At 56.0% G+C, this 26,727-nt stretch overlaps 3 protein-coding genes across 7 annotated transcripts; 2 read left to right on the top strand and 1 right to left on the bottom strand.

Annotated features, from left to right (window-relative positions):
• Nucleotides 1–2,889: 2,889 nt before the first annotated feature.
• Nucleotides 2,890–11,544, top strand: LOC120302505 (cadherin-1-like). 2 transcript variants are annotated; one of them, XM_039331018.1, is made up of 9 exons: nt 2,890–2,989; nt 8,074–8,217; nt 8,616–8,771; nt 9,224–9,368; nt 9,590–9,765; nt 10,158–10,241; nt 10,777–10,919; nt 10,999–11,137; nt 11,328–11,544. In XM_039331018.1, the coding sequence occupies exons 1-9, from the start codon at nt 2,948–2,950 to the stop codon at nt 11,415–11,417; spliced, it is 1,119 nt and encodes a 372-aa protein (XP_039186952.1). In that variant the 5' UTR covers nt 2,890–2,947; the 3' UTR covers nt 11,418–11,544. The 2 variants fall into 2 exon arrangements, with proteins under 2 accessions (XP_039186952.1, XP_039186951.1); XM_039331017.1 differs by lacking the exon at nt 2,890–2,989 and adding an exon at nt 3,090–3,300.
• Nucleotides 11,545–11,584: 40 nt separating this feature from the next.
• GAS8 (growth arrest specific 8) lies at nt 11,585–16,659 on the bottom strand. 2 transcript variants are annotated; one of them, XM_039331019.1, is made up of 10 exons: nt 16,349–16,659; nt 16,015–16,212; nt 15,713–15,919; nt 15,535–15,589; nt 14,885–15,090; nt 14,292–14,459; nt 13,790–13,876; nt 13,191–13,400; nt 12,346–12,411; nt 11,585–11,904 (listed from the first exon to the last, which is right to left on the bottom strand). In XM_039331019.1, the coding sequence occupies exons 1-10, from the start codon at nt 16,361–16,363 to the stop codon at nt 11,755–11,757; spliced, it is 1,362 nt and encodes a 453-aa protein (XP_039186953.1). In that variant the 5' UTR covers nt 16,364–16,659; the 3' UTR covers nt 11,585–11,754. The 2 variants fall into 2 exon arrangements, with proteins under 2 accessions (XP_039186953.1, XP_039186954.1); XM_039331020.1 differs by lacking the exons at nt 15,713–15,919; nt 16,015–16,212; nt 16,349–16,659 and having other exon boundaries at nt 14,885–15,171; nt 15,535–15,566.
• DBNDD1 (dysbindin domain containing 1) lies at nt 16,527–25,739 on the top strand. 3 transcript variants are annotated; one of them, XM_039331022.1, is made up of 4 exons: nt 16,527–17,738; nt 21,930–22,082; nt 22,181–22,321; nt 22,807–25,739. In XM_039331022.1, the coding sequence occupies exons 1-4, from the start codon at nt 17,708–17,710 to the stop codon at nt 22,959–22,961; spliced, it is 480 nt and encodes a 159-aa protein (XP_039186956.1). In that variant the 5' UTR covers nt 16,527–17,707; the 3' UTR covers nt 22,962–25,739. The 3 variants fall into 3 exon arrangements, with proteins under 3 accessions (XP_039186956.1, XP_039186955.1, XP_039186957.1); XM_039331021.1 differs by having other exon boundaries at nt 16,527–17,945; XM_039331023.1 differs by having other exon boundaries at nt 16,527–17,945; nt 18,032–22,082.
• Nucleotides 25,740–26,727: the final 988 nt, after the last annotated feature.

Raw genomic sequence — 26,727 nt, 5'->3', positions numbered from 1 at the left:
GTCCTGGAAAGTGCAAAATATTGTTTTATGTTATGTTGTTGTTAATTGTGAAGTCGTGTCCGACCCGTCGCGACCCCATGGACCATGTTCCTTCAGGCCTTCCTGTCCTCTACCATCTTCTGGAGTCCATTTAAGTTCACACCTACTGCTTCAGTGACTCCATCCAGCCATCTCATTCTCCGTCGTCCCCTTCTTCTCTTGCCCTCCATCTTTCCCAGCATTAGGCTCTTCTCCAGTGAATCCTTCCTTCTCATTAGGTGGCCAAAGTATTTGAGTTTCAGCTTCAGGATCTGGCCTAAAGAGCAGTCGGGGTTGATCTCTTCTAGGACTGACCGGTTTGAACGCCTTGCAGTCCAAGGGACTCGCAGAAGTCTTCTCCAGCACCATAGTTCAAAGGCCTCAATTCTTTTGCGCTCAGCCTTTCTTATTTATGTTATATCTGCAATATGTATGGATACAAGTGAATTTATATACTGCTTGCATTGGTACAAAGGACTTAACAGTCTAGACCAGTGGTTCTCAACGTTTGTGTGATGGCGACCCCGTCACACAAACGTTCTACGCATGCGCGGTGCGGTGCGCATGCGTGGCACGCCCCCATGTGTGGCGCGCATGCGTGGCGGCGCCCCATGTGTGGCACGCATGCGTGGTGCCCCCATGCGCAGCGCGCATGCGTGGCGCCCCATGTGCAGCACGCATGCGCTGCGGCACCCATGCACGGCACGCATGCGCTGTGGCGCCCCATGCGCGGTGCACATGCATGGCATCGCCCCATGTGCAGCGCGCATGCGCGGCATCGCCCCCTGAGGGGACAAAATGGCAGATCGCCTTCTTTGGCGACCCCCGAAAAATGGTCGATCGACCCCAAATGGGGTCGCGACCCATAGGTTGAGAACCGCTGGTCTAGACAAAGAATGTTTGTGTTTGTGTGTGTGTTTCCCTGCTCCTCCATCAACCCAGCAACCCCAGCTTTTTTGGGAGCCTCCAAGTCAGACTTCCCAGAGACCAGCTGCAAGACATTTTCCAGGTGCAGCTTGAAATCTCCCTCAAGGAGGGGCGAAAAGCAGGGATCCCTGAGACCCTGGGGCTCTTCAGAGGCATGTGGGGAGGGTGCTGTGAGAAAGAGGCCTGGATTGCATAAGGCCTCCGCTGTGCAAAGCTGCTGCTGCTGAATGAAAGGATCAGGCACTCGGTGAGCAAAGAGGATCAAGATTACATTTGCAAATGCCAATCGGATGGGATCACCTGGTGGGGGAGCAGGGCAGGGTCTCTAAGTCTAATCTAAAGCAAAGGAAAAGTTTCCTGTATTTAGGCAATAGAAGCACCAGTACTTCCATGGAAAAAGCGCTGCAGGCTCCCCTTGGACTCAGGCAAATTGTAATTCAGACCAAGCTTAGAGTCGACTTTTGGCAGGATCCCGCAAGGCTCCTCCTGGAGCTCTTATTCAGCCAGGCCAGAGGATGAGAGAACAGACATCACTGGGCTGTTCGGCTGCAGCATTTCCACTTTCCCAAAGGCAGTGAGCAGATCCAGGCTTGTCCTCTCCCCTTTGATGATGCACTTGGTGTACGTATGTACATACACACACTGTTACACTTCTGCAAAGGTCCTAGAGCCATAAGTGAGGCTGCCTGGCCCTCTTGCCTGCTGCCTTAGCAACAGGAAGGGACCAGGTCAAGGCCCAGAGGGGCTGGGGCTGCTCCTGGCATGGCCGGGGGACGCCTGGGGCAGACTCCGAACAGGAAGCCCCCTTGCACAGGCTCTCAGACACTGACACCCTTAGGAGGTCTGTAGAGGGAATCCTGAAACCACCATTATGACCTTGACTTACTCCATGTATTGATCAGAAGTAAGCGATATTTAAAACCAATCAATTAAAAGGCAATTTTCCTGCACGTCCCACTCCGTGGTCTGGAGGCCCCAGGTCTTCTGAATTTCAATCCCCAAAGTTAGCAGGTAAATAGTGTTCCTCTTTCTTTGGCTACCATCCAACCATCCTCTCGGAATGAAAACCACTCATTTTGGGGTTTCCTTCAATTTAAAACCTCAAGAGTGTGTTCACGAGAGAGGAAATAGGCAGAATGCTCCGAGAGCGCCCTCTGGTGGCATCTTCCTGCATCGGTTGCCTTTATCAAGTGGGGAAGGCCCCTCCATTTCTAGAACAGGCAAAAAGGAATCAGAAAGAACTTTTGGAAATTCTCATTCATTCGGATTATGGTTGTCCCAAAGGTGCTTTTTTCCAAAAAGAGGAAGGAAGGAAGGAAGGAAGGAAGGAAGGAAGGAAGGAAGGAAGGAAGGAAGGAAGGAAGGAAGGAAGGGAGGGAGGGAGGGAGGGAGGGAGGGAGGGAGGGAGGGAAGCAGAAGAAGCAGAAGCGGAGGAAGAAGAAGAAGAAGAAGAAGAAGAAGAAGAAGAAGAAGAAGAAGAAGAAGAAGAAGAAGAAGAAGAAGAAGAAGAAGAAGAAGAAGAAGAAAAGAAGAAGAAGAAGAAGAAGAAGAGGAAGAAGAAGAAGAAGAGGAAGAAGAAGCGGCTTGCATTAAAATGAAATGCTTTCAAAGGGAAAAAAACCAAGAAGTTCCAATTGCCTTTTGAGAAAAGCACTTTTGGGAGAATCAGAAAGAGCCAATGTGACTTCATAGGGTTACATACCAGCTTGCTTTGAGAAAACTTGTTTTTGAAACTGACAGTGAGGCACTTGCTTTTGTTAAAGTGCAAGTGGTCCTGCCTGACACTGGAAGGCAGCTTCCCAACTGGTTGCCCAAAGTCAGCCACAGCACCGTGGAAGAGACGTTCTCTTTGTGACTCTTCCTCTAATTCGAAAAATGAAAACTGGCACTTGGCCCTGGCTTGTCTTTCTCAGATAGACTGCTCAAGCAAACAGAGACTTTTGCCCTGCAATTACCCACCTGCTAGTCACTTGTGCACAACGGAGGGCAGGGAAAGAGGACGATGGGCTGCCTGGGGATCCTGCTGCTGCTTTGTCTCCTTCAGGTAGGCTTGTCGTCGTGGGTGGGATCCCAGACAGTGCGGATACTGGAGAATGGTGGGGTGTAGGAAATGGATTCTGCTCCTGGGCTGACTAGTCCTTTGGAGATCTTGGACTCTGGTTTCCATCAGTCCCTCCCAAGCAGCACAGGCAGCAGTAGGAAAGCATCAGAACCCGCAACAGGCTTTGGAACTCTCTGACGAGCCCTACTCAGTGGAGACGTTGGGGATGGAAAAGGGACATGAATGAGCTAACACCGAGTCCTGTTCATCCCAACCCAGTCCAGCAACAGAACTTGGCCAAGTCTGGCTGTCAAGTAAGTAGACTGATCCATCCCTAGTAGCTGTAGAGCAGGACAGACCCCTAACCCCCCCCCCCGCTATCTGGGGAAACAAATGGAGCAGGAGAGACTTCATAAGGGTGGGGAAGAGGGAAGATCTGACCTTCGTCTCCAGGCAGCAGGTTTCAAGCACTCACTCTGGGGAGTCCAGAGGATGCTGCTCTGCTGTCAGAAAAGGAAAAGTCAGCCATGCAGTGGTTGGACAGAGCCCCCCTTCCCCACGAGGGCTTAGTCCTGATCCTGTAGGCAAAGGCCCCTCATTCCTTCATTGCAAAACCTCCAGCCACTAAGATTCAAAGTCTAGCACAGCATAGGCAAAGGATCTTTGCTGGGCAGCAGCCTTGCCACCAAAGAAGCCTCCCCAGAATCGTTCCAGAACTGGGCATCAACACTGCTTCCCCTGACCTACAAGAAAGAGGGCCAGGACTGTAGGGCAACTGTTTATTTATTTATTTATTTTCAAATATTTATATGCCGCCCAATCCCAAAGGACTCAGGGCGGCGTACAGAGTTAAAACAATCATAAAACAATAAAATAAAATAATACAGTCATACCGCGAGTCCGATCATATCCCGCCCCCCCCCCCCCCGGGGACATCAGCCCCAGACCTGCCGGAACAGGAGAGTTTTAACGGCTTTCTTAAAGGTCGGCAGGGTGGGAGTAGTTCGAACCTTAGGGGGAAGTTGATTCCACCAGGTCGGAGCCACCACAAAAAAGGCCCTTCCCCGAGGGCCCGCCAGCCGACATTGTCTGGCCGACGGGACCTGAAGGAGGCCCAATCTATGGGACCTCACCGGTCTCTGGGAGCTGTGCGGCAGAATGCGGTCCTGTAAGTAACCTGGCCCTATGCCATGAAGGGCTTTAAAGGTGATAACCAACACCTTGAATTGCATCCGGAGACCCACAGGAAGCCAGTGCAGCTTGCGGAGGATAGGTGACACGTGGGCATACCTTGGCGCGCCCACAATCGCTCTCGTGGCTGCGTTCTGAATCAACTGCAGCCTCCGAACGCCCTTCAAGGGTAGCCCCATGTAGAGCGCGTTACAGTAATCCAGTCTTGAGGTGACAAGGGCATGAGTGACTGTGAGTAAAGCCTCCCGGTCCAAATAAGGCCGCAACCGGTGCACTAGGCGAACCTGTGCAAAGGTCCCCCTGGCCACAGCCGATAGATGTTGTTCCAAATTTAGCTGTGAGTCCAGGAGGACACCCAAGTTGCGTGCCTGCACTGAGGGAGGTAAATTTGCCCCCCCCCTCAGGACTAACGATGGACCATCCAGTTGGCCTTTGGGAGGAAAGACCCAGAGCCACTCGGTCTTGTCAGGGTTGAGTCTAAGCCTGTTCACCCCCATCCAGACCCTCACATCTTCCAGGCACCGGCACATCACGTCGATTGCTTCACTGAAAGGACACGGGGTGGAGATATATAATTGGGTATCATCCGCGTACTGATGATACCTCACCCCGTGTCGCCGAATGATCTCACCCAGCGGTTTCATGTAGATGTTAAAAAGGAGGGTGGACAGGACCGAGCCCTGAGGCACCCCATAATCGAGGCGCCTAGGGGTCGATCTCTGTCCGCCCGCCAACACCGACTGCGACCTGTCAGAGAGGTAGGAGGAGAACCACCGCAATACGGTGCCGCCCACCCCCATCTCTCCGAGACGACGCAGAAGGATACCATGGTCGATGGTATCGAAAGCCGCTGAGAGGTCAAGAAGCACCAGGATAGAGGAATAACCCCTATCCCGGGCTCGCCAGAGGTCATCGGTCAGTGCGACCAAAGCAGTTTCAGTGCTGTAGCCGGGCCTGAAACCAGATTGAAAAGGGTCCAGATAATTAGTTTCATCCAAGGATCGCAAGAGTTGAGACGCCACCACCTTCTCTACAACCTTCCCCACAAAGGGGAGGTTGGAGACGGGACGAAAGTTCTTCAAAACAGCTGGGTCCAGGGAAGGCTTCTTGAGGAGGGGCCTCACCACCGCTTCCTTTAAAGTTTGCGGGAAAGACCCCTCCATCAAGGAGGCGTTGATTATCGCCTGGAGCCAGCCTCGTGTCACCTCCCTACTGGCAGAAACCAGCCAGGAGGGGCACGGGTCCAATAAACAGGTGGCGGCATTCATTGCCCTCACGGCCTTGTCCACGTCATCAGGGGTCACAGGCTCAAACTCGCTCCAGATAACATGACTAAGACCAGCCCCCAGCAACTCGGCTGGCACTGCCCAGTCGGAGTCCAGGTCTCTCTGAATCTGAGCAATTTTGTCCGAAAGAAACTGAACAAACTCCTCAGCTCTCCCCTGCAAGGGGTCCTCCACCTCCTCCACTTTAAGAAGGGAGCGGGTCACCCTAAACAAGGCGGCCGGGCGAGATTCTGCGGACGCAATAAGTGTGGAAAAGTGAACACGCTTTGCCGCCCTTATGGCCACTAAATAAGTCCTAAGATAGGCTCTTAATAGTGATCGGTCAGATTCAGAGTTACTGGCCCTCCAACGTCGCTCTAGACGTCTCTTGTGGCGTTTCATCTCCCGGAGCTCCTCAGTAAACTGTTGATGCAACAGCCAACCATTCAGGGGAGGGGGCTAAGCTGCTTTGCTTGACAAGCAAATTCTTCAGCCTTTCTCACTGAACACCCAGGGAATCCCATGGCACAATATGCTGCAAGGCCAGGTGTGGACTGAAAACATGCACAGAGACCGGCTGGCTTCATCCTGATATTTTCTCTCATTTAAAGCAAATACAGAGTTTCGTAAGGGTGACTCGGGGGCAGCAAACTTTCAACAGGACAGGAGATATTTTCCATGCACTGCAAACACACAGCCTCATGGAAGAAACCACTGCAGACCCATTAAGTAGCAAGACACACAGACCAAAGTTGAGAGAGTTTCGGGATCCTCTCCCCCCACTTCTCAGTTTTGGGAAGGGGTCTTCTTCAAGAGTTACAGTGAAATCAAACTGGAAGGAGGTGGGTATGCTTGCCTCTCCCCCCCCATGGATCCTGCGTCCCTGCTGAGAAGTTCCATCTACGCACAATCATTTTCAGCTGGGAAACCTTTCTGCAAGGTCAGGCTGAGCCTCCTGGTATCTCCTCCCTGCCTCCCTGGGGTGCCCATCATCTTTTGACCAGGAAAGAAGAAGAGAAACTGCTTTCCTGCTCAAAGTCCAGGAAGATGGAAACCAATAAACCTGAATCACAAAGGTTGCCTCCACAATCACAGCCCACGAGTCCCCTTTGAGAGAACCAAATCTCTAAACATAAAAAGTTCTACACTGGGAAAAACAAACACAGGAAAAATGAGGAAGACAACAATCATCTCCCCAGACTTCCAAGTTCAGTCAGCTTAACCAAGCCAGTTATATATTATTATCTGCTCAAAGAAGATTTTGGTTTCAGCCCAGTTCAGAGTTCACTGCAGGGATGATAGCTGGAAATAGTTATCTTTCATTTTTGCTTACATGCTGTTAGGTCTAAGTCCATATTGCCTTACTCAATTTTATAGACCACAAAGAGTGATAGCCAGCATCTTTGGGAAGACCGGAGACAGAACATTGATATTCTGGATCCAGCTCACAAGTGGTCCATCCTACATTCCCAGAAGTTTTTAGTGGGTGATAAAGATGACATCTAATTTTCATTATTGTGCCACTATATAAATAGTCTTAAAGGACAGCAGCTTTCTGGGGCAAAATATCCTGAATTCCCTGATGTATTTTGTCAGATGCTTTAGAGGGCGCTCTTGGGTCATACAAAGCTTTGTCACAGCTTCTCTGTGATGTGAAAATGGGCCATGTGGTGTGTTGGAGTGCAGGGAGAGAAATAGAGATGCAACTTTTGAGCCCAAAAGATTGTCTGCAAGTTAAATGTGATCCTTGCTACAGAGTGGTCCTTTCTTCTCACCCACCCAGGCAAAGACTGGGGGGGGGGGGAAGCCTTTCTTAAGATGGATTTCATAAACCTGCCTCCTCTTTTTTACTCATTCTGCCTGTCTCTGGGAGGGGAGCCTCTAGTGGTGGGATTCAAATATGTGAACAACCGGGGTTCTCTGTATGGATGCCACATCTGAGAGTCCATTCTGGGCCTGGGCAACAAAAAATTAGCTACCGGTTCTGCCGGAGTGGTGCGAACCGGCTGAATCCCACCACTGGCAGCCTCCCATCCTGCCTCCCCCAGTCAAGTCCGCGCTGCTCCTTTCTGGCTTGCCTAGGAATAAGTCCTAATCAACTGGATGGTTTTCTTTATGAATACATGCTGGAAATTAAAACTTACAAGCAAAAATTCTTTCCAAATAAGTAAGTTGAAGAGGATACAGGCTGTTCATGGCAGCACTCACAAGAAGGGCAGAGATCCGGAGATCAGATGGGCAATTCCAGTTGTGAGAATCCCTGGTGAACCGCCAGAGGCCAACACTTTGTGCAAAGGGGCCTGTTCATTGCACTCCTGGGAGTTTTCTCTAACTAAGAAAGTCGCTCAGTGCTGTTCCACTTGAAGAGAAATGAGCTCAAAAGGCTGTGGTGACAGAAAAGAGGAGGCTGGCAAAGGAGAGCCTCAGGGAGATTAGGCTGCTCCCCATTTTAGCTTTAGACCTGGGGCATGAAGCTTTGGGGCAAGCTCTCTCTGCTTTGCCACAGAAGGAATCCCTGGGCAGCCTTTTTCTCTGCTTTCCCCTAAACCCCTCACGACTCAAAAGGAGTCTAAATCGCCGGCCCCTTCCTTCCTTGCCTGCGGAACCAGAGACCCCTGTCTTTCTTCACAGGAGACCCGTCCGGCTGCTCAGGCGGAGGTGCTGCTTTTTCCAAGGTCTTCATCTGGCCTGAGGCGGCAAAAGAGAGACTGGGTCATCCCTCCGATCCTTTGCTCTGAGAACGAAAGGGGGCCTTTCCCCAAGAACCTGGTGGCGGTAAGGACTTGGCTTCTGGCACCTTCTACTGGGATTCTCTTGCACATTTTTAAGTTAGTTAGTTTCCCATCAGGAATTTGTTTATTGAATTTGTTTGCTTGCCCATCTCGCTGCAGGGCAACTTGGGAATTACCCACAAATGCAGGACCCCAAACATTTCAGATTGTGGCAGTGCTGAGGGAACATTTTGTCTAAACCCCTTGGATCTCCCTTCAGCCAAGCTTTGGGGCCTGCATTTCTGCATTGGGCCAGGCAACGCTGCCCCCACGGTCTGCTCTGCCCCAGGCCGCCCACGGGCCCTGCCCCAGTTCTCCCTTTTGCGTTCAGAAGGTGGAAGGGGTTGCAGGACCACCCCCACCCCCCATCACTGACCTCTCACACCCCATCTCCCCAATCAGGTCAAGTCCAGCAAAGAAAAAGAGGGCACCGTCTACTATAGCATCACTGGGCAGGGGGCCGACAGCCCTCCGGTTGGCACCTTCATCATCGAGAGGGAAACCGGCATGCTGAAGGTGACTCGCCCGCTGGACAGGGAGAAGATTTCGCGCTACCAGGTGCGTCCACATCATCTGCTGTGGTTATTCATTTTGCTTTCAATTTGTGGCGGCTGCATTGGGTGGCTGAGGAGGGCCACGTGCTTAGAAATCTGCCCTGTGGATTGGGAGGGATGGCAAAGGCCACTGTGTCCTCCGGGGGGCCAGGACCGCTGCCAGGCCGTTTGCTGCCCCACTAGAGTGAGTCGGCAGAGGGGTTTCTTTCCTACCAGAAAGTCCTGCAAGAAACCCCTTTTAGAAGCCGGCGACTCTTGAGGAAGGCCGCTACCTTCTTGCTCCTGAAGCGTCTGCTTTCTGTCCAATAAACATTTCCCATCCCCTTTCGTGGTGGTCTTTAGAGGGTCTGAGAGGTTCCTGCGGACCTCCATCCCAGGGCAGGCTCAGTGAAAAACGCTGCCTGGCTTCTCTTTTCATCCCCGGTGAACAATGGCCTTTCTCCACCTTCAATGCAGCTGTTTTCCCATGCGGTGTTAGCCAATGGCCAGACAGCAGAGGACCCCATGGAGGTGATCATCAGTGTTGGTGACCAGAATGACAACCGTCCACAGTTCATCCAGAGCGTCTTCAAAGGGTCTGTGGAAGAGGGAGCTAAACCAGGTAGGGAAGTCTGGTTGAGGTTACAGAAACCTCACTCCTGTTGCGTTGCTGCCCTCTGTGACGCAGGCACTATCCCCAGGTTGGCAGCCTGGTAGAACCACAAATGCAGAGCTCAGGACTTGCTGCCTCTGAGACTAAATGATTTTTTTCCAAGTGCCTGGGGAGCCTCAGGCTGGGACGCTGTGCTGCCTCTTAAATGGGGCCTTGTTGTGCCTGTCCAGGTAGTCCAGTGATGCAGGTGTCGGCCACCGACAACGATGACGCTGTGGACACCCTCAATGGGGTTGTATCTTACTCTATTCTCAGCCAGGAGCCCCCAGAGCCACTCAGCAACATGTTCACCATCAATTCAAAAACAGGCCTCATCTCCTTGAACAAAGCGGGCCTGGACAGAGAGGTGAGGGGGCTGACTGGGGTGATGACCCACCTAAGTCACGCAGATCCCACGATGGTCACTCCTCTCCCCCGCCCCCCAGCAGTCAAAAGCAATTGGAAGGCCAACCTGCAGAACTTCTTGGCTGAATCCTTCAGTGAGGGCCTCGGCCAGAGCCGGTCAATGGCTGGGGATTGTCCCCCCCTGCCCTCCACTCCCCTTTCAAGTTTTCCTAAGAGCCACAACATTGGGTAGGCAAGAAGAAGTCTGGCTTTCCCTAGCAATAAGGGTCAATTTTCAAGCCACACTTGCCAGCTGTTGAATCCCCAGCAGCAATTCTGCAATCCTGAAGACCCCCCGTTTGAGTAGATGCCTCTTTTTAGCCTCGGGGGCCCAATGAAATTCTCTCTTTTCAGAAAGCCCCCAAATACACCCTGATCCTGCAAGCCGTAGATATGGACGGGGATGGCCTTTCCACCACCGCAACTGCAGTGATCCAGGTAACTCTCGATAACCTGCTGGGAGGCCTCCATCCCAGAGTGCCACATCTGCTTTCCCTCGTCGTTCTTCCCTGGATCTGCCTGGTGTTGCGCTTTGCCTCCCAGAAAGCCAGAAACTTTGCCATCATCCCTGTTAAGGGCTCTTCGCCAGTAACAGCCAGCCCTGGCAGGGTTAATACTTCCTGCTGAGTCATGGCTGGCTTCCTGCCAGGCCTCCCCAGGAAGGGGCTGGATTGAGAAGGCCAAAAATGGCCGGGCTGCCAGACGAGGATGGAGGGCGAGCCCAGGTAAATCTGTCAGTCCCACTCCAGCAATGTGGCCGGCAGAAAGCAGAGATTTCCTGGCAGAAAGTGGGGGTGTCGCCCAGGAGACTGGGCAGGCCTGCAGAATCCCAGCCCCTCTGGGCACGCAGTAGCGTCCTCCCCCTCGCAGGGCATCAGGGCGCCGGCTTCCGGTGATAGAGAGGTACTGCGAGGGATGGAAACAAACTTGGTTGGGGTGTGGAGTGCACACAGGTTTTTCTGCTTGTATCCAGGTTGCCAGCTCCAGTGAGGGCCATCACACATCCCTGAGCGTCCATGCGCTGAACGTGTTCACTGGCCTTCCTGCAACCGGCTTGGCCGTGCACCTCTCTCAGCTTGAAGCCCCCAACGAGGCCTGGATGGAACTAATGACAAGGTGGGGAGATGGGGAAGCCGCTGCCTCACTTGGCCAGCCGGGAACCCCACAGCCTCACCCGGCTGTCTTCTGATTGCAGCACGACCAGCATGGACGGGCGCATGGACAAGAGCAAGCTGGCCTCCCTGCAGCTGGAAACTGGCACCTACAAGCTGCGCTTTGCCACAGGAGAATACTGGCAGCAACAGGGTCTCACCAGCTTCTACCCTTACGTGGAAGTAAGTTTTCATTTCAGCTGCACAAGAATGAGCAATCGCTCCCAGCAAACAGGTCTTCCTGAGGCCCCCAATTGACCCCAAACGGAGAGGGCCACAGGCTGCGGTGCTCTGGGCCTTTGGGCTTCTGCAGTCAAGAAGATCCCCCTGCCAAGCCAAGAGGCCTCCAACTCTTCACCCTCACTTGTTCCAGGTTGTCTTTACCATCACAGAGGCCGAGCGAAAGGTGCACATCCCACTGCTGCTCAGCCCCTATTCCTATGTGACCTACCGAGGGAGCTAGTGCGAGAGCCGGGGCTTCCCTTGGGATCCTGGCCCACCCAGAGGGGACTGCACCCAAGACCAGCTGTGACGCCAGCTCAGGGTCTTCTCTGAGGAAACACAAGCCTAATAAAAGATCTACCTTGCAAGGGTGTTGTGAGGATAAATCAAAGATTGCTGCGCACCGGCCATTTGTCTGAAATTTATGAAAAGCCCCCTTAAGACCTCTTTAATACAAAAGGCATGCAGGCGAGCCCAGTCTCTTTGTGGTGGGCAGCTTCCTCCACTGACCCCCAAAAGCTGCAGGAGGCTTGGCTTGCCTGTGGGCTGATCTCCTGCAGAGGATGTTGCCAGCTCTGCTACGTGGGGGTGGAGACAAATCCTGCAGGGCCCTGGCCAAGGGTGTGTCCCAGCACGGAGGTCTCTAGAGGTTTGAAGCCCAGATTGTCCAACGGGATCCCGAAGGAGGTGAGCTTTGCCTCGTACGTTTGCAGCAGATCGTTGTGTGCCTGCGAGGGGAGAGGGGGGCAGCGAGGCTAAACAGTGGGCTGGGGACCAAGAAGGAGTGCCCGCCCCCTCTCTGCAGGACAGCTCAGGTCTCCCTGTTTGGAGTCTGCCTCACACAGCCAAGGCAGTGCCCGCTTTCCCTCTTCTGCCTAGAACAACTGCAGGCCTGAGCTGAGGGGGGGGGCTCAGGCCAGGCTTTTCCAGGAGGCAGCTCTGCAAGCATGGGCAGCTGTCCCCAGGACTGCAACAGCTGGGAAGGCTGCATTCCAACAGTCTAGAGGGGGACTGCCTGGCGGTGGGACTCTGAATACCACAGGGCTCCATGGATGCTGCAAGCAGAAACAGGTTCCCCAGCGAAGGATCTCTGAATGCCCCGTGGCCTGGTGCTGCCCCTGGCCTCGTCTAAGCTCCTTGGGGAAGCTCCTTCCACTTGCGGCTCTTACCTTGCAGACTCTGGCCAGCTCGTACTGGAGGTCTTTGATAGCATTGTTTTTGGAATCCAGCACATCCTGCAAAGCGAAAACATTGGCCTCTTAAAACTACATTCAAGGCACTGCCTCCAAAGCAGCTCTCCAGCGTCTTGTGGTCCTGCTGACCAAGGTGAGTCTCTTACTGTTCTTTTAGGAATAATCCTTCTTATGCCCCCTCCCCTCCCAATCCCCATCCTGTCCTGCCTCTGAAGTCTGACTCAAAAGGCCCACCTGTTTTCAAGCTTCTCTCAGCAGCCACAGGACTGAGAACCATGAGTACTTTTATCTTAAAGACACTGACGGTAATCAGTGGGGGGTCAATGTTGCCCCAAGTACCACACGGAATTCTGGTAAGAAAGTTCTAGAAGACAAACGGGAATCCTGAAGGGGTCCCTGCCAGTCCTTCCAAGGAGAAGGGGGCTCCCTTTGGAAGTCAGAGTAAGGCTGACTTGCCCCCCAGAAATGGAATTAAAACATGTCTGATGGGCTCAGTACCAGATCCAATCCGGGCATCGAGAAAGGACCAGCAAAGGGGCCTCCTGCATGAGCAGCAGCCGAGCACAAGAATGCTGAGCGCCTGACAGCAAAAGCAGCTGCCGGAAGGAGGTGCAGGTCTCCGGGTCTCCCATTACTGGCGCCGACAGGGCCTGGAATGCCTGAGCTGCTCAGCCCAGTCCTAAACAGGTCAGATTGCTGATACTGATTTCCACCCTCCGGCCAGGCCAGAAATTGGTCAGCAGAGGAAGGACAAGGAGGATCCCTACAGTAACATTTCGGGCAGCTGCATCTAATTTCCAGAGGTTGGGTGGGTCCGGTACCTCCAGCTTGTGGGTGACCACAGTGAGAGCGCTGGGATCGAGATTGGAGGCAGCCAACACCTCGTTCAGTTGTACTTCCTTCTTCTCCAGAAGGCTGGCAAGGCCAATAAGCTTCCGCTCCAGCAGCAGGTTCTTGAAACCAGTTTTCTGCTGCACCTCGTTAATGGCTTTGGTGAACTTTTGGTACAGGTCATCGCGCTCGTCCTGAACCTGTGGAGACAGCAAGGCAACATCCCTCCAAAGCCAACAGCAGGGAGCATTAAGCGATCTCCAGCATCAGATTGTGCGGCTATTGTTAAGGATGCCCAGCACCCAGATAGAAGATAGGTAGGAAAATATCAGCCAAGAAACAACTGCTCAGGAGCAGAGCCCTCTTTGCATGCAGAAAATGTCCTTAGCATCTAAAACCTGAGTGCGAAGGCACTAGATAATGCAGAGGGTTGACCCACCTCTAAACAGTTTTTGATCTATGCCAAGTGTGATGGCACAGTGGGGGAGAGTTCCATCGGCTATTTACAGAAGCGGGCTGGCTTCTCCCTCCCTCCCTTCCATCCGTGCCAGGATCAACCACCAAGTAAAGGCTGGCCCTCAGCCCTCACCTTGCTGAATCTTTGCTGCAGCACTTCATGTTCCCACTGAAGATCCTTCAGGTCTTTCTCAGTGACTTTCAGCCGGGCCCGAATACTCTAGAGGGGAAAAGGGGATCAAAAGAGCTGCAAGACCTTTGTAGGTTGTGGGAATGAAGAATGCTTGTTGGGCAGACCGTGCAAAAGGAGGGTAAAAAGGTGAAGGAGGTCTCCAGGGTTCTTTTACACCCCTTAACTTTCATTCCTTGAATAGCAACGCTTGCCGAACCCGGCCCATGCCACTAAAGGCCCTAAACTCTCAAGGGGTCTATAAACTGTTCCTAGCCCAGGAGCTCCATTCAGGTGGTCCACAGAAAAACGGCAGGAGGAGAAAGCACCCACCCTACAACACTTCCACACCACTTTCAAGAGGGCCACAGTAACTTTAATTGCTGGCATTACCTCATCCCAACTACCCCCTGCTCTGCAAGCTAGCTGGAATGCCTGTCCCAGTCCCAAGGGCCCTGCCACTTACTGCCAAGATGGCCTTGTCTTTCTCATAGTGAGCCAGCTTCCGCTGCAGCTCGGAGACCTCATCCCGGGCTCGCTGCAGCGGCTCCGCCAACCTTTTGTTCTGCAACAGCACTTCAGCCATTTCCTTCTCCAGGTGATCCTCTTTCTTCTTCATCTCCTCCATCTGCTCCTGTGTTCCAGGAAGAGGGGGAGCATCTCAGACCTTCAAGGCCAGCAGTCGCCACGTCCCCTCTCAAGCTCCTCCAATGGTTCCTTCTCCATTCAGATCCCACGTGAACATACAAAGACCAAGCCGGGACGATAGGATAATGCAAAACCTTGCATGTTCTTTGGTCGATTTCCTAATGAAACCCTACTGTGGATTTTTGTTTTTCTTCTTGAACCAACAAGTGCTGATACCAAAGAGGCAGTAAATAAAAAGCTCCCTATAATCACATGCCCTATGCCAATAAAGGAATACAAAGCTTCCAATTACAGCAAGGCCCGGCCCACCATGGTAGGTGTGAATCTTCTAGTCAGACCAGCCAAGCCAGTCCCACCCAGGGCTCCGGCTGCTCTGTCGATGCCAACAGAGAAGGCCACTCTGTTGTTTACCTTGAGAGTATTGATCAGTGCCAAGTTGTTGAGGGTGACATCGTTGTAGTAGTTCTTGATGTCGCTGAAGGCCTTCTCGTGATTCTTCATCAGCGTGTTGATCTGGCCGTTTTTCCTCTCCTCGATCTCGTGGATTTCTGTCTTCCTGCGCAGGTCAAGCTCATCACGCAGCACCCGCATCTTCTTCTCATACTTGGCCTCAATCTCTGCAGAGGCAGCACCAACCAGGCTGGGCTGAGTGTTCCACCAGGCCAGTCACTCTCCAGGTCTCTATCCTTAGCTGACGGCTCCAGAGGAAATGGGGAAGATATCACTAGGCCTGAAGATCCCCCAAGGGCAGTGGACCACATCCCACCCCATAAAGCACGAGACTGTTTGTACGGCTTTACTGTATGCAAGTCATCTGTAGACAGATGTGGGTGATGGACCCTCCTTATCCAGGCCCGTCCTCCTACTTTGGAGACATGGGAGAAAGCTTGACTCTACACTTGCAAGCATTCACACTGCCTGCTGTAAAGCAGTGCTCACATACTTCTAGGTTTGCCCGAGAAAGAAAGCCGTAGCCACTGAGCTGTGCTGAACGGAGGATGCTGAGTTTGGTGAAGGTGGGCTTCCACATTCCAGATTATGTACCGAGTCTTCAGACTGACCTTTCACTTGTCTCTCAAAGTCATTGCGTAGATGTGTCAGGTCTTCTTGCTGTTTCTGTTAAGACAGCAATGCTGCTCAGTGACAGGGTCTGGCAAAGGCTGCTTTGCCAAAGGCAGAAGCAGACACAAAGCTGGCTTGCTCCGGAGGGCACAAAGCAGAAGAGGCAGAAGGACCCACCAGTCGGAGGTTCTTCACCACCATCTCGTTGGCCAGCTCCTGCTCTTTCAGCTCCACCTTCAGAGTGCGCATGTCTTTGCGCAGCTCCATTTCCTGGGATCGGTGGTCCTTCTGCGCCAGCTTCATGGCCACGGTGCCCTCGGCCTTCAGCTCCGGGAGGTTGTTCTGATGCTCGTAGAGCAGATGCTTCACCTTCTGCTTGTACACCTGGGGTGACCAGCAGAGAGGCTAGCCTGCGGCAGGACAGCGCCCAGGGTGAGAGCCTGGGGAGCCGGAGCCAAGGGAGGAGGGTTCGCCGGTACCTTGATCTCCACTTGGTGACGCTCCTCCGCCTCCTCCATCTCCCGGTCCTTGTTGCGCAGCTCGGCCTTCTTCTCGTCCAGTTGCCGCCGAGTGATTTCCCAGAAAGTGTGGATCTTGTCCCGCTCCAGCTGGAAGTAGTTGCGCTCCTCCCGCTCGCGGTCCAGCTCCTCCCGGATGCGGGCCATGTGCTCCTCCAGCTGTGAGAGGCCCCCCGCAGGCTCAGCCCAGGAGGGACGCGCCGCCCCGGCCGGGCGGGTCCCTCGCGGAGGACCCAGAAGGGCCCCCGCCACCCCCTCCCCCGGTGCAGCCCCGGCCGCCCCCCCGCGCGCCCACCTGCTCCTTGGACATGCCCTCGGGGGGCAGCGCGTCCACCAGCGCCGCCGCCGGAGCTTTGACGCCCTTGCCCTTCTTGCCGCCGCCACCCTTCTTCTCCGCCGCCTTCTTCTTGGGCGCCTGCGGGTCGGGCGAGGAGAGGCGCGGTGGGTCCCCCTGCCCGGTATCGCCCCCGGACCCCAGGGAGGGACCCCCGCGACTCCTGCTCGGGATGTCGGCGCGGCCGCCAGGCGGGCCCGCAGCCGGAGGGGAGGGAGCCGGCGCAGCTCCCCGCCCGGCCCGGCCGAGACGCCCCCGAGGCGAGCTTGGCGGCCCTCACCATGATGCCGCGGGACAGAGACGCTCGGCCGCCGCGTCTCCAGGCAACCGTCACCCAAACCTCGCGAGAAGCGCGGGCCGCGCAGCCGCCCCTGACGACCGCCCTGGCAACGGGGCGGGGCCGCCGTGGCTCCCGCGCTCGCGGGCTGGGCGGAGGGGAGGGGGCGGCCTCGGCCGGGATTGGGCCCCGCTACCCCAGTCCCGGCCTTGGAGGGGGCTCCGCTCGGGAAGTGCCCGCAAAGCGGGATCAGCCCCTCCCCCACATTGTGCTTAACCAGAAGAAGGCACTCCTGTCCACGTACAGAGTGCCACTTGGCCTGCAGTGTCGGTGCCCGATTCGAGCGTTGGGCAGCCCCGGCTCCCCCTCTGCCCGGGCCCGGCAGCGACCCGGCTGCGGGAGCGGCAAAGCCTCGGGGGCACCGCGTGCTCCCAGGAGGGCTCGGCGCTTTTGAGCAGCGGCTCCCGCGCGGAGCAGGCGAGGCGCGCCGGTCTCGGTCGCGGGAGGCGCATCTGCAGCTCCGCCCCGCCAGGCCGGTCCCCCGAAGAGCCGCCACGCTGCCCTCTCCCGAGCAGACGGCGGGTCGGTGTCCGGAGAGAAGGCGGGCGCCAGGCTCGGCCAGGCTCGCCCCCGGGCTGTTCGCTGCATGCCGGAGGCCGGGGGAGCATCGCGCCCTTCCGTCCGCAGGCACGCGGGTGACACCCTGAGCCGTGGCACTCGGCTTGTGCTCAGACGAGCCCTCGCCCTCCTGAGGTCAAGAGAGGCGACTGCTCGGTTCCGATGCCCGCCCGCGGCTCGCCCCGCCCGGCGTCTCCTCCCCTTGCCCTGCGCCGCTCGACGGCTCCCTGCCTCCTCCGGGCTGTAATGCGGCGGCGGCGGCGGCCGGGCGCGCTCGCCCCCCCTCCCCGCCCTGCGCCCTCCCCCGCGCCGGGCCCGCTCCTCCCCGCCAGCGAAGTGCGCTCAGGCGGCGGCGGCTGCAGTGGTGGCGGCGGCGCGGAGGGAGGCGGAAGCGGCGCAGCGAGCATCTGGTGCAGCCGGGACGGATGGAGACGCCGGGAGGGGCCGCCCCGCCGGGTGAGTGACTCGGCCGGCGCGGAAGGCGAGGCGCGTCTGGAGGCGGCTGGCGGCGCGGACGGGCAACTGTTGCTCGAAGGGGCTGCCAGATGGGGAGCCCTGGCGGGGCCCAGAGGGTCGGCCCGACGCTGCGGCGAGGGATGCGCCGGGAGGGGGAGCGTTCCCCGTTCGGTGGACAAAAGGCTTTCTGCCCTCGGGGAAGGACAGGTGAGCGGAACGGGATCGAAGGACGGAGCCTGCCCGCCAGAAACGGGCTTCTCCTGTCAACTTTGGATGCCCTTTTCCACTTGCAGGGCTGCTGAAACCGAGGCGGCTCCAAAGAGCTAAGGCGGCTTCGGCAAATAAGCCTCCCCACCACCTCCCCCGTCGGTCTTTAGTCTTTAGGCGCTGGAGGCTAGAGACGCGGCGGAGCTCGTGGCCGCGTTTAAGCCAAAGGGAACTGAGTTGCCCGAGGGGCGGCAAGGCAAGTTGTGGCCTCTGGGGATGCCTGGAGCACGCAGTGGGGTGTGACTGGAATGCCCTTGGACTCCTATCGCTAAAAAGCATGTGTGAATGTGCGCGAGGAAGGAAGCGTGCCTTTTGGGGGGTCGGTACCTGCTACCACTCACAAAAGCTTCTAGAGCTTTGGGTGTATTGCAGCCTTGGTTTCAAGAGCTTACATGCCTGGGTGCCCTGATCCAGGCGGGGTGTTTGTTTTTACCATCCTGGAAACTTCCAAATTCCAAAGGGGGCAGTGACTTGACGGGATTGATCAGTGATCCCCAAAATTCAGTGCCACCCCCCCCCAAACTGATGGTTGTAGGGAAGGGCTGCCAGTTTGGCAGATTCAGCCTGGGTGATTTGGACCTCAGCGGAAGCTGCCGGGCCCAGCCCCCTCTTCCCTTGCTGTGCCAGCCTGCAGCCCTGAGCCAGGCCCGGCTGAGGTCCTATAACGTGAGTCAGCAGCAGCGGTCCTGGGGGTGGCGGTGAGAGTCTTCCAAGCCCCGTTTTGACTCAGGGCGGCTGCTGGATCAGAGAAAACCAGGGAGGAGGTGGAGGTGGGGGGGGGAGCAGCCTGCTCTGTGCCCAGGGAGGGGCTGCTGGAGGCAGGTGGAAGTGTAAAGGGGACCTGAGAGGGTTGGAAGGCAGCCCGGCTGAGAAAGGGCTTCTACCAAGCAGCTCTCCAGCCAGAGCAGCTCACAAGCCTTGAACTCTCTGAACTGACTGCATCCCTCCAGTCTTGTCCAGTCTCAGCTGCAGCATCTCCAGGCCACACAGCTGACCTTTCTGCTTTCCGTGCTGCAAATTTCCCACCTGCCAAAAGAAACAGGCGAGATCCAAGAAGGTTGACTGAGTGTCTCCTTGTTCTGAGAACTCTTTCCAGCCCTCCCAGAAAGAAGTGGCCCCTCTGAGCAGCTACTTCAGGATGGGGGGACCCGTGGTTGGCTCTTCGTGCAGGCGAACTGCTTGCTCTAGGCAGAGACACCCCAGCTAGAAAAGGGAGCCAGGCCAAGCGTGAAAGTGGATCAGCAGAATTAGAGAGAAGGCAGACAGAGTTTCAAATGGGAAACGAAAGTAATCCACCGGGAGGAATTGGCGGTCCAGTCCTTTAGGGGAACCATTGGGGCCAAGTATGGAGAGCTGTGACCCTTATTGGGCTGCTTGAAATGCAGACCCTGAAGGGTGCTTGGCCTGCTGGAGGTGGCAGGGCTTGAGCTGCCTCCTCTGCCTCACAGGACCCCTGAGCCCAGCTCCACCCCTCCCCCAAGGCAGAGTGGTCCCCAGCATGTTGCCCCCAGAGCGCCCAAGGGATGGGTGTGATCTCTGCTGGAGGAACTGAGCAGGGCGTGGGCTTGTCAGAGGGAGATTCCCAACTTCCTGGGGGCACCCTGGTCCCAGCCCTCTGGGTGCAGCTCCTGTGCATGAAATCAGTCCTGCTGCAGAACAGGAATAGCCACACCAGCGTGGCAGACTGTGGTGGGTCGGAGGGAGGCAGCCGTATGCTCCTGCCTTTACTGAGCGTGTCTGGCCAAATGCTGGAGGCGGAGGAGTGGATAGGCAGCCCTGGGGAGGAGGAGGGCATTTACGAGGGCCCTCAGGCCAGCAACATCTTAGGGATCCTGCTGAAATGGCCACCACCAGACATCGTCAGGTTGCCCTTGCAGAGCTGCGGGGCCGTCCCAGTGCTCCTTTCCATCGGTGGTGGGCACATGACTTACGGGAAGGGGCAGGCAGACCCTGCTTGAAAGGGGCTTCTGGCTGACTTCTGAGGCCGTCGGTCTCTTCCCAGAAGCAGCCAAGTGGACAACAGGCTCTCAAACCCCCCCCCCCCCAAGCAAAAAGGCCAGATGAAGAGGGGCAGAAAAGAGGCCTTCAGAAAGGGAGATGCTTCCAAGCTCAACTCTTTTTGCAAGCTGGTCATGCTGGCCTCAGCCTGCTGAGACCCAGAAGTATCCCAGTATATTCACCTCTCCTTTGCGACTTTCCCACACTCTGCTTGTTAAAAACCTGGGCATGAATAATTCAGGACTTTGAGGTCTGGGTGCTGTTTTTCTCCCTTCTGCCTGGCTTCCCCTCCCTCTCCTCCCCATATATAAAGCTGGGATGTTCCCCAGGAACCCACAGCAGCAGCAGCCTGCCCCTTGCCAGCACCCCAGCTGGCTCTAGGAGCCAAATCAGTTTGTGGGTTGCAAGAGCTGGAAGTCTCTTGTGCTGCCATAAAAGGCCAGGACCAGTAAGGAGGTTTTGGCCATGGCTTGTGGCTCCACTCGGGTTCCATCTTTAAATTCTTCCCCTAAATTTGTTCCTGCAGGTGTTCAGCCCGGCCTCCTGTCACCTTGTTCTCAGCCGCAGGAGGGTGGAGAGGAAACCCAAGGCCGCCCCACCTCTTGGCTTGTTTTCTGCTCTCGAGGCTTGTGCCAGGCGTCGGTCCTCTCGGCTGACCCCCTTCCAGGGTGCAACTGCCCTCAAATGGATTTGCCTCCCAAGGGTCCCTCAGACCTTTGGGGGAGATACGTTTGGGGACAGTCTCAGGCTTCTGCAGACGAGCAAATGGGGTATCTGAGCAAGAAGCAGCCGTGAGGACCTGCTGAGGGAGGGCTGTGGGTCAAAGCTCTTGCCTGGTGCACCCGCTTGTGCAGGCAATCACATCCATTCACATCCAGACACAAGTAGCTACACCTCCCCTCACTCATTTTCTGCTTGCAGAGTTTAAACTCCCCCCTTGCTGCAACTCCCCTTCCCTGCTAACTGGCAACAGTGATGGAAAAGGACAACCTGGGTGATCCAGATGGCATTCCGTCAGGGAAGAGGGTGCCCGAGGAGAGCCAGGCTTGCAAGGCTCCTTCCAGAATGCAGCCAGGGCAGGACCACTGCATGGCCTGAAGTGCCTTCTCTGAGATGGCTCAGTTCCTTCCCCCTTAGAGACACCCCCCCCCCCATGGTTCATTGGAGCAGACACTGCTGGCAATTCAATGGCAGGCAGGTGTCCTCAGAAAGGCAGCTGCAGAGAGAGGCCCCTGTGCAGTCAGGCTTGCTGCCGCTCTCCCAGGGCACCTCCAGGAGGCCGAGCCTCCCCCCCTGCAGAGGGGTAGAGCGTTACTGAGGCATACCAGGCAAAAAGCCAGCTCTGGGGCCCCATTTGCCTCTCCCTCCCCAGGACAGATCAGCCTTTGTCTTCTTACCACCTGCTCCAAAAGAAGCCGGCCTGTTGTCTCTGCAGGCGCGAGGCTGGGTGCCAGGGTGGAGTCTTAGGTTCCTGGTACCCCACAGCTGCTGCTCATCAGCTCTGCAGACGCCCGTCTGGAGGGCTCTTCTGAGGTGGGGGGTGCTGACTGCACAAACAGCCAGCGGTCAGGAAATGGCCCTCCTGGGAGGGGGTGGACTCGGGCTGAGCAGGCAGGAATTGCCCAGCCGAAGCGGCCATCGGTGGCAGAGCAGCCCCTCTGCAACCCACGCCCAAGGCCCCCCTTCGCCAACAGGGAAGAGGCCAGGGGAGGGGGCCTTTACGGGGGGGGGGGTTGTGGTCAGTCCCCTGAGTGGCGCTAGGAGCCTTCCTCCTCCAGGTGGCTCCCGCTGGACAGGCAAGGAGCCATGGCTGAAGCTGGTGAAGTGCCACCCTTCCCTGGTGAACTAGGAGGCAGCTGTGAGGCTGAGCAGGCGGCCTCTCCATCCCAATACCCCCTTCCGCAATGCCCCCTTTTGTCATTTCAGAGCTGACCCAGGAAACCCCAACACTGGAGGCGCAGACCCACATCACCCTCTCCACGCATGGGCGGGCGGACGCACCCCGCAGCCCCCCGGCTGAGGAGGAAGGAGGGGCCCCGGTCCCCACGGCAGGGCTGCTGCAGGTTGCAGAGCGTCGGCGTAAGTACAGGGCTAGGCGGAGGGGGGGGTTGGGCTTCATGAGGCTTCCAACAGAGGAAGATCTTGAGCTCCCTCACCCACCCACCGTCCCTTCTCAGAACCCCTGAGCAGCGTTTCCTCTCTCGAGGTGCACTTCGACCTCCTAGACTTCACGGAGCTGACAGATGTGTCTGACCAAGAGCTGGCCGAGGTCTTTGCTGATTCCGATGAGGAGAATGCAGCCCAAGAGCCCCCAGCTGGTAGGCGACCCCTCCAGAGTCTCGTGCGTGCGTGTGTGTGTGTGTGTGTGTGTGTTTGATGATGGGGCATTCATTGTCAAGCATATCCTCTGCTGTGAGTGACAGCTGAGGCACTGCTGGCACCAAGGCTTCCTTGCTTGCTTTTGGGGGTTGCCCCCTCCTGCCTTTGGCTCTGCTTGTCCCACCTGACCCTCCAGTGATTGTAAGGGGAAAGCTATGGAAGGACTCTCCCCTCCGACCATGGTCAAGGGGTCACACATACAGCTGAGTGCAGCCACTGTGGGAGTTAAGCAGGAGCCCTGAACGTCAGGGGTCAAGAAGCAAAAGTAGAGCTTTGCTCCCTCCTGGGGGATTCTGTGCCCCCTTCCCCATGCAAACAGGTGCCTCTCTCCGTAGATGGGGCTGGGCGGGGAGCTAGAGCTGCTGGGCAGCCTCCATTCGGTGGAGGGGCTAAAGGCAACCCCTCCCCTCCTATTCCTACACAGGACCACATCCCCACTCGACCCCCAGAGCCGGCTACCTTCGCTCCCCCTCCTGGACAAGGACAAAAGCTGAAGCGGGGCGGGAGAAGAAGCACCTCGGCGATTCCAAGCTCCGAGCTGAGGCTTTCCTGGCTGTGGAAAAGCCAAAAGAGGAATAAGTGGGGGGAGGGCAGGAGCCCCACCCAGGTGCCAATCTTCACTCTTGCACTGTCCGTCATTTGGGACCTTAAGGCACCTGTTCATTCCTCCTGCACAACTGGGACCTTTTCAAGCTGCACCTTGTGCCAAGAGCCCCCCTTCCTCCTTGCCCACCACTGACTTTGCCCATCTCCTTTCAGACCCCAGCAGACACCCCCCACCGCTGGGCTTCCCATGTCCTGCAGGCACTTTGAACCTTCCACTGCTCCTTTGGTTGAGAAGGTAGTCTGAGTGGGGGGTGCTCTCCCAACCTTATTTGGGGAGGCTGGGGGTGAGAGCTGCCGAAGCCCGAAGGAGGGCGACTTCAGCCGTGTGCCTTGAGTGCTGCTGGGCTGAGCCAGGAAGCTCCTCTGCCAAGGCAAGCAACTCATTATACCAAAGGAACTGAGGGGCGAACACAGCACCATCTCGGGGGCACTGAAGCCACGAGAATCCTGGAACTTTGCTCCGCTCCAAGCACACGTCGTCTCCAATGGCCTTAACTCTTGCCCATTGCTCCACAGCTTTGTGCAAAGTGCACAGCACCAACGCAACTGGCCCCAACTTCAGCTGGGCTCTAGGATATCTCCCTGGAGCCGATGCCCACCTATGTCGCAGCAGAGTGCCTTCCTCAGCCGAAAAACTTTTCTCGAGAGGCAGCTGGCCAGGGGTGTGGCGTGGCAGGGCTGGCAAGGCCCAGACGGCTGCTGTAGTTGCTCACCAACCTCCCAGGGGATCAAGAGAGCTGAGCCAAGCAAGGAGAAGCGACGGGCGTGAAGCAGGATCCCAGGTGCTTCCAGAGCCCCCACCTGTGACCAGACCCTTTGAGAGGAAGAGTGAGAGTGGTTCAGGCTTCTGGGGGACAGCAGAGACCTTCTTCCCCCATCTCCCCCTATCAGGAGGGCCTCCATGGAGCTGGAGGGGAGCCAGCCTGCAAGGCTCCCTTGAGTTTGCCTTCTCCCTTCAGTCACTGATCCTCCAAGGCACCCGTTAGTTCAGCCTTCACCAGTTTGGAGTTCTTCATGACCTTCCCACCTTTCTCGGTAAGAAGAGTGGGACGGGGGGTGGGGGGCTACGGGGGCAGACTCCGAGCACAGTGTCCCTCCCCGCCCTCTGGATGCACCTTTTGCCTGCCTGACTCAGGACAGGGCAAGAGTTTGCATTGCTAACTCAAGTCATTCACTTCAGCCGAGAAAACACCATATAATCTGATGCCGGTTGCTATTAAACCCCGCCTGCCAGGGAGCTCAGCTTTAGGGGGAGGTGGCTGTTCTTGGCACTATCAGCAAGGGGCCTGGCTGGTGCTCTGCCACCCTCTCCTGCCCTGTTTTTGCAGCTCTTGCCCAGCCTTCCCCGGACTGTTGGACCAGGATGGGCTGCCCAGCCGGCACCCCTGGCCTTGTTCATTCAGTCAGTCTGCGGTCTCTTCTTCAGCAGCAACCAGCCCAGGAGAAGGTGCCTCTATTAGAGCAGCAGAGGCACAAGGGACAGGCAGCCACCCGAAGCTGCCAGAGACAGGAGACATCCTCGCTGTGGCCAGCCAAGATGCCTGCCACGCTTCCCTTTGCTTTTCCTTGCTGCAGCTGCTCTCCGGGGCCAAGAACGGGGAGAGGCTCTGCGGATGAGGCCTCCCACTTCAGGGTCACTTGGGCTTGGAGAGACCCATCTGGCTGACTTGGAGATCAGCTCCCAAGGCCACCCGTGTTACATCCAACATGAAAACCAAACCCCAGGAAGGCAGCTCAGACTTGTTCTCGGTGGGGCTTTTTTGCAAACCAGAAAAATAAAAATTCCCCTGGTTGGTAGCAAGAATGGCTTCAGCTCTCCATATCCTTTAGGGCCACCCAGAGGCACTGAAGCAAACTTTTTCAATGCAAACGTCATAAGGGGGCGTGGGGAGAGGCCACTCCTAGGCAACAATTTCATCTGGATTCCTGGATAGACATGTAGGCAGGGATCCCCCTGGCACAAAAGGGGGGCAACAGGGATGGGCCAAGCAGAAGTCCTGGTCCAAAGCCCATCAGCAACCCTCAACCCCCCTCCCCCCAGCCCAGTCCTATGCAGGTCCAAGTTTGGAGCGGCCACCTCCTCCCTTAAGCAGCACAACAGCCCCCGTTGCCCTTGCAGGCCCTGCTGAATCTTGGCCACATCCTGGCTGCATCGGGGATGGACGCCCCAGTCTTCTTGACATTCCAGGCTGCATGTTGGGGTCAAGCACAGATACGCCAAGTACCAATTGTTGGCTTTTCCTCAGCTAGACAGTGTCAGCCTCTTGTGCAGCAAACCCCTTACAAGATGATACAGCTACCCTCGCCTGATTACGTACAGCTGCGCAATAAAAGAGAGATGCTTGCTGTTGGCCTAATGGTTAGGGCACCAAGGAAGCAAGGCCCAACGCACAAGGAAAGGGGTGCACATTTGCATTCTAAACACCAAGGAGCACTTTCTTGGGCCCCAGCATCAAGGAAAGAATGGCTAAACTCTCAGGAGGAAAGCAAGATCTTCACAAGGGCAGCCAACTCCAGTTTTTTGCAAAGCAAGGTCCGCCTGGGATCTCACCAATACTCCACCCAACCAGTCTGGTGTCCTCAGTACTTGGAACCTCCATCTTTGTTGTGTTTCTTCCGTGCTCTGCGTTCCCCCTATTTTACCCCCCACCCCTTTGGATTCAATTCTGCCCGTACTTGTACAGCACCCCTCTGCTACCTCCGATGTTCTGGTAATTAAAGTTGTTTCAAATGGTCTCTGTAGGGTTTTTGCTCCCCCCCCCCGATCCTTTTCTGGCAGTGGGTCAGCGCATATACTGAGAAAGGAAGTCATAGCAGGGAAGCATTTTCCACTTCTGATCAAGGTGACCTCTGGTAGCTTCTAAAGTAGACAGGGCCATGCAAGTCAGGAAAATGATCTTGGTTTAAGGTAGTTTCTTTTACTCCAAGCCAGGACTCACGCAGACACTGCAGGCAGAAAGCTTCAGGGCTGGGGGATGCCTGCATTTCTCCAGGCAGAGCATCTGTGAAAACATGGCGGGAAAATGGCATTTGGGCTTAAAGACTGTCGGTCTGGATGGACCCAATCTAAGTCAGTACAAGGCATGTTGATAGATCTCCCGGGGACTGGAAGGCAGGGGCAGACCTTCCCTTCTGCAGCTTGGAGATGGGGGGGGGGAATTGATAAGGGGGCAGCAGCACAGGAAAAGGCAGAGGACAAGCAGCCCCACTTGGGCTTGAAATACCACGTCCACATCAGACAAGCTTTGCGGGTGGAGCCCTGCCGTTGTGGAATACCTGGAGTCTGAGTGGAAATTGCAAGCTATACACTGGGGCAACCTTCCAGCTGGCCTTGTCGAGCCAAGAGCAGAATTCAGTCTGACACCCCGACTGCTACCTGCAGGAATTTGGCTAGAGCAAAACCTATGCCGGCTGGAAATCAAGATGTTTGCTCCTCAGCCCTTCTTTTTAGTGAAATATAAATATTGCCTCCAAGACGCATTCCTTTTTTTTAGGACCGAAATTCCCTTTCTTCTGAACTAGGATGGATAACCTCCCAAAGTATCTCCAGGAATGTCTTCAAAACCTGGTGGCCTCAATCAGGACCTTTTCAACTTCCTGTAATATGTCAGGGTCAGGACCGCAAACGATCAGAATCTATGCAAGGGGAGGGGTGCCTCGAGTCACGATGGCCATCGCTCGTGATTCTGTTGAAAGAATGGATGATTCGGTGAGCAGGCACACAACCCAGGTGACACAG

The sequence above is a fragment of the Crotalus tigris genome, unplaced genomic scaffold, assembly GCF_016545835.1.
Source record: "Crotalus tigris isolate CLP2741 ecotype Arizona unplaced genomic scaffold, ASM1654583v1 scf7180000024433.1590703, whole genome shotgun sequence".
NCBI lineage: Eukaryota > Metazoa > Chordata > Lepidosauria > Squamata > Viperidae > Crotalus > Crotalus tigris.
Note: the sequence above shows the minus strand (reverse complement) of the source record. Positions and strands in the feature narration are given on the sequence as shown.

Excerpts from the sequence above, each read along its gene's own strand:
- LOC120302505 (XM_039331017.1), top strand. The coding sequence starts at position 3,226 with ATGAATGAGCTAACACCGAGTCCTGTTCATCCCAACCCAGTCCAGCAA. Across the intron at positions 8,218-8,615 it reads TCCCCAAGAACCTGGTGGCG|GTCAAGTCCAGCAAAGAAAA; the intron begins GTAAGGACTTGG and ends CTCCCCAATCAG. Across the intron at positions 9,369-9,589 it reads GGAAGAGGGAGCTAAACCAG|GTAGTCCAGTGATGCAGGTG; the intron begins GTAGGGAAGTCT and ends GTGCCTGTCCAG.
- GAS8 (XM_039331019.1), bottom strand. Across the intron at positions 15,590-15,712 it reads TGGTGAAGAACCTCCGACTG|AAACAGCAAGAAGACCTGAC; the intron begins GTGGGTCCTTCT and ends CTGTCTTAACAG. Across the intron at positions 13,401-13,789 it reads TGCAGCAAAGATTCAGCAAG|GTTCAGGACGAGCGCGATGA; the intron begins GTGAGGGCTGAG and ends CTGTCTCCACAG.
- DBNDD1 (XM_039331021.1), top strand. The coding sequence starts at position 17,828 with ATGGGGAGCCCTGGCGGGGCCCAGAGGGTCGGCCCGACGCTGCGGCGA. Across the intron at positions 17,946-21,929 it reads CTGCCCTCGGGGAAGGACAG|AGCTGACCCAGGAAACCCCA; the intron begins GTGAGCGGAACG and ends TTGTCATTTCAG. Across the intron at positions 22,322-22,806 it reads AGCCCAAGAGCCCCCAGCTG|GACCACATCCCCACTCGACC; the intron begins GTAGGCGACCCC and ends ATTCCTACACAG.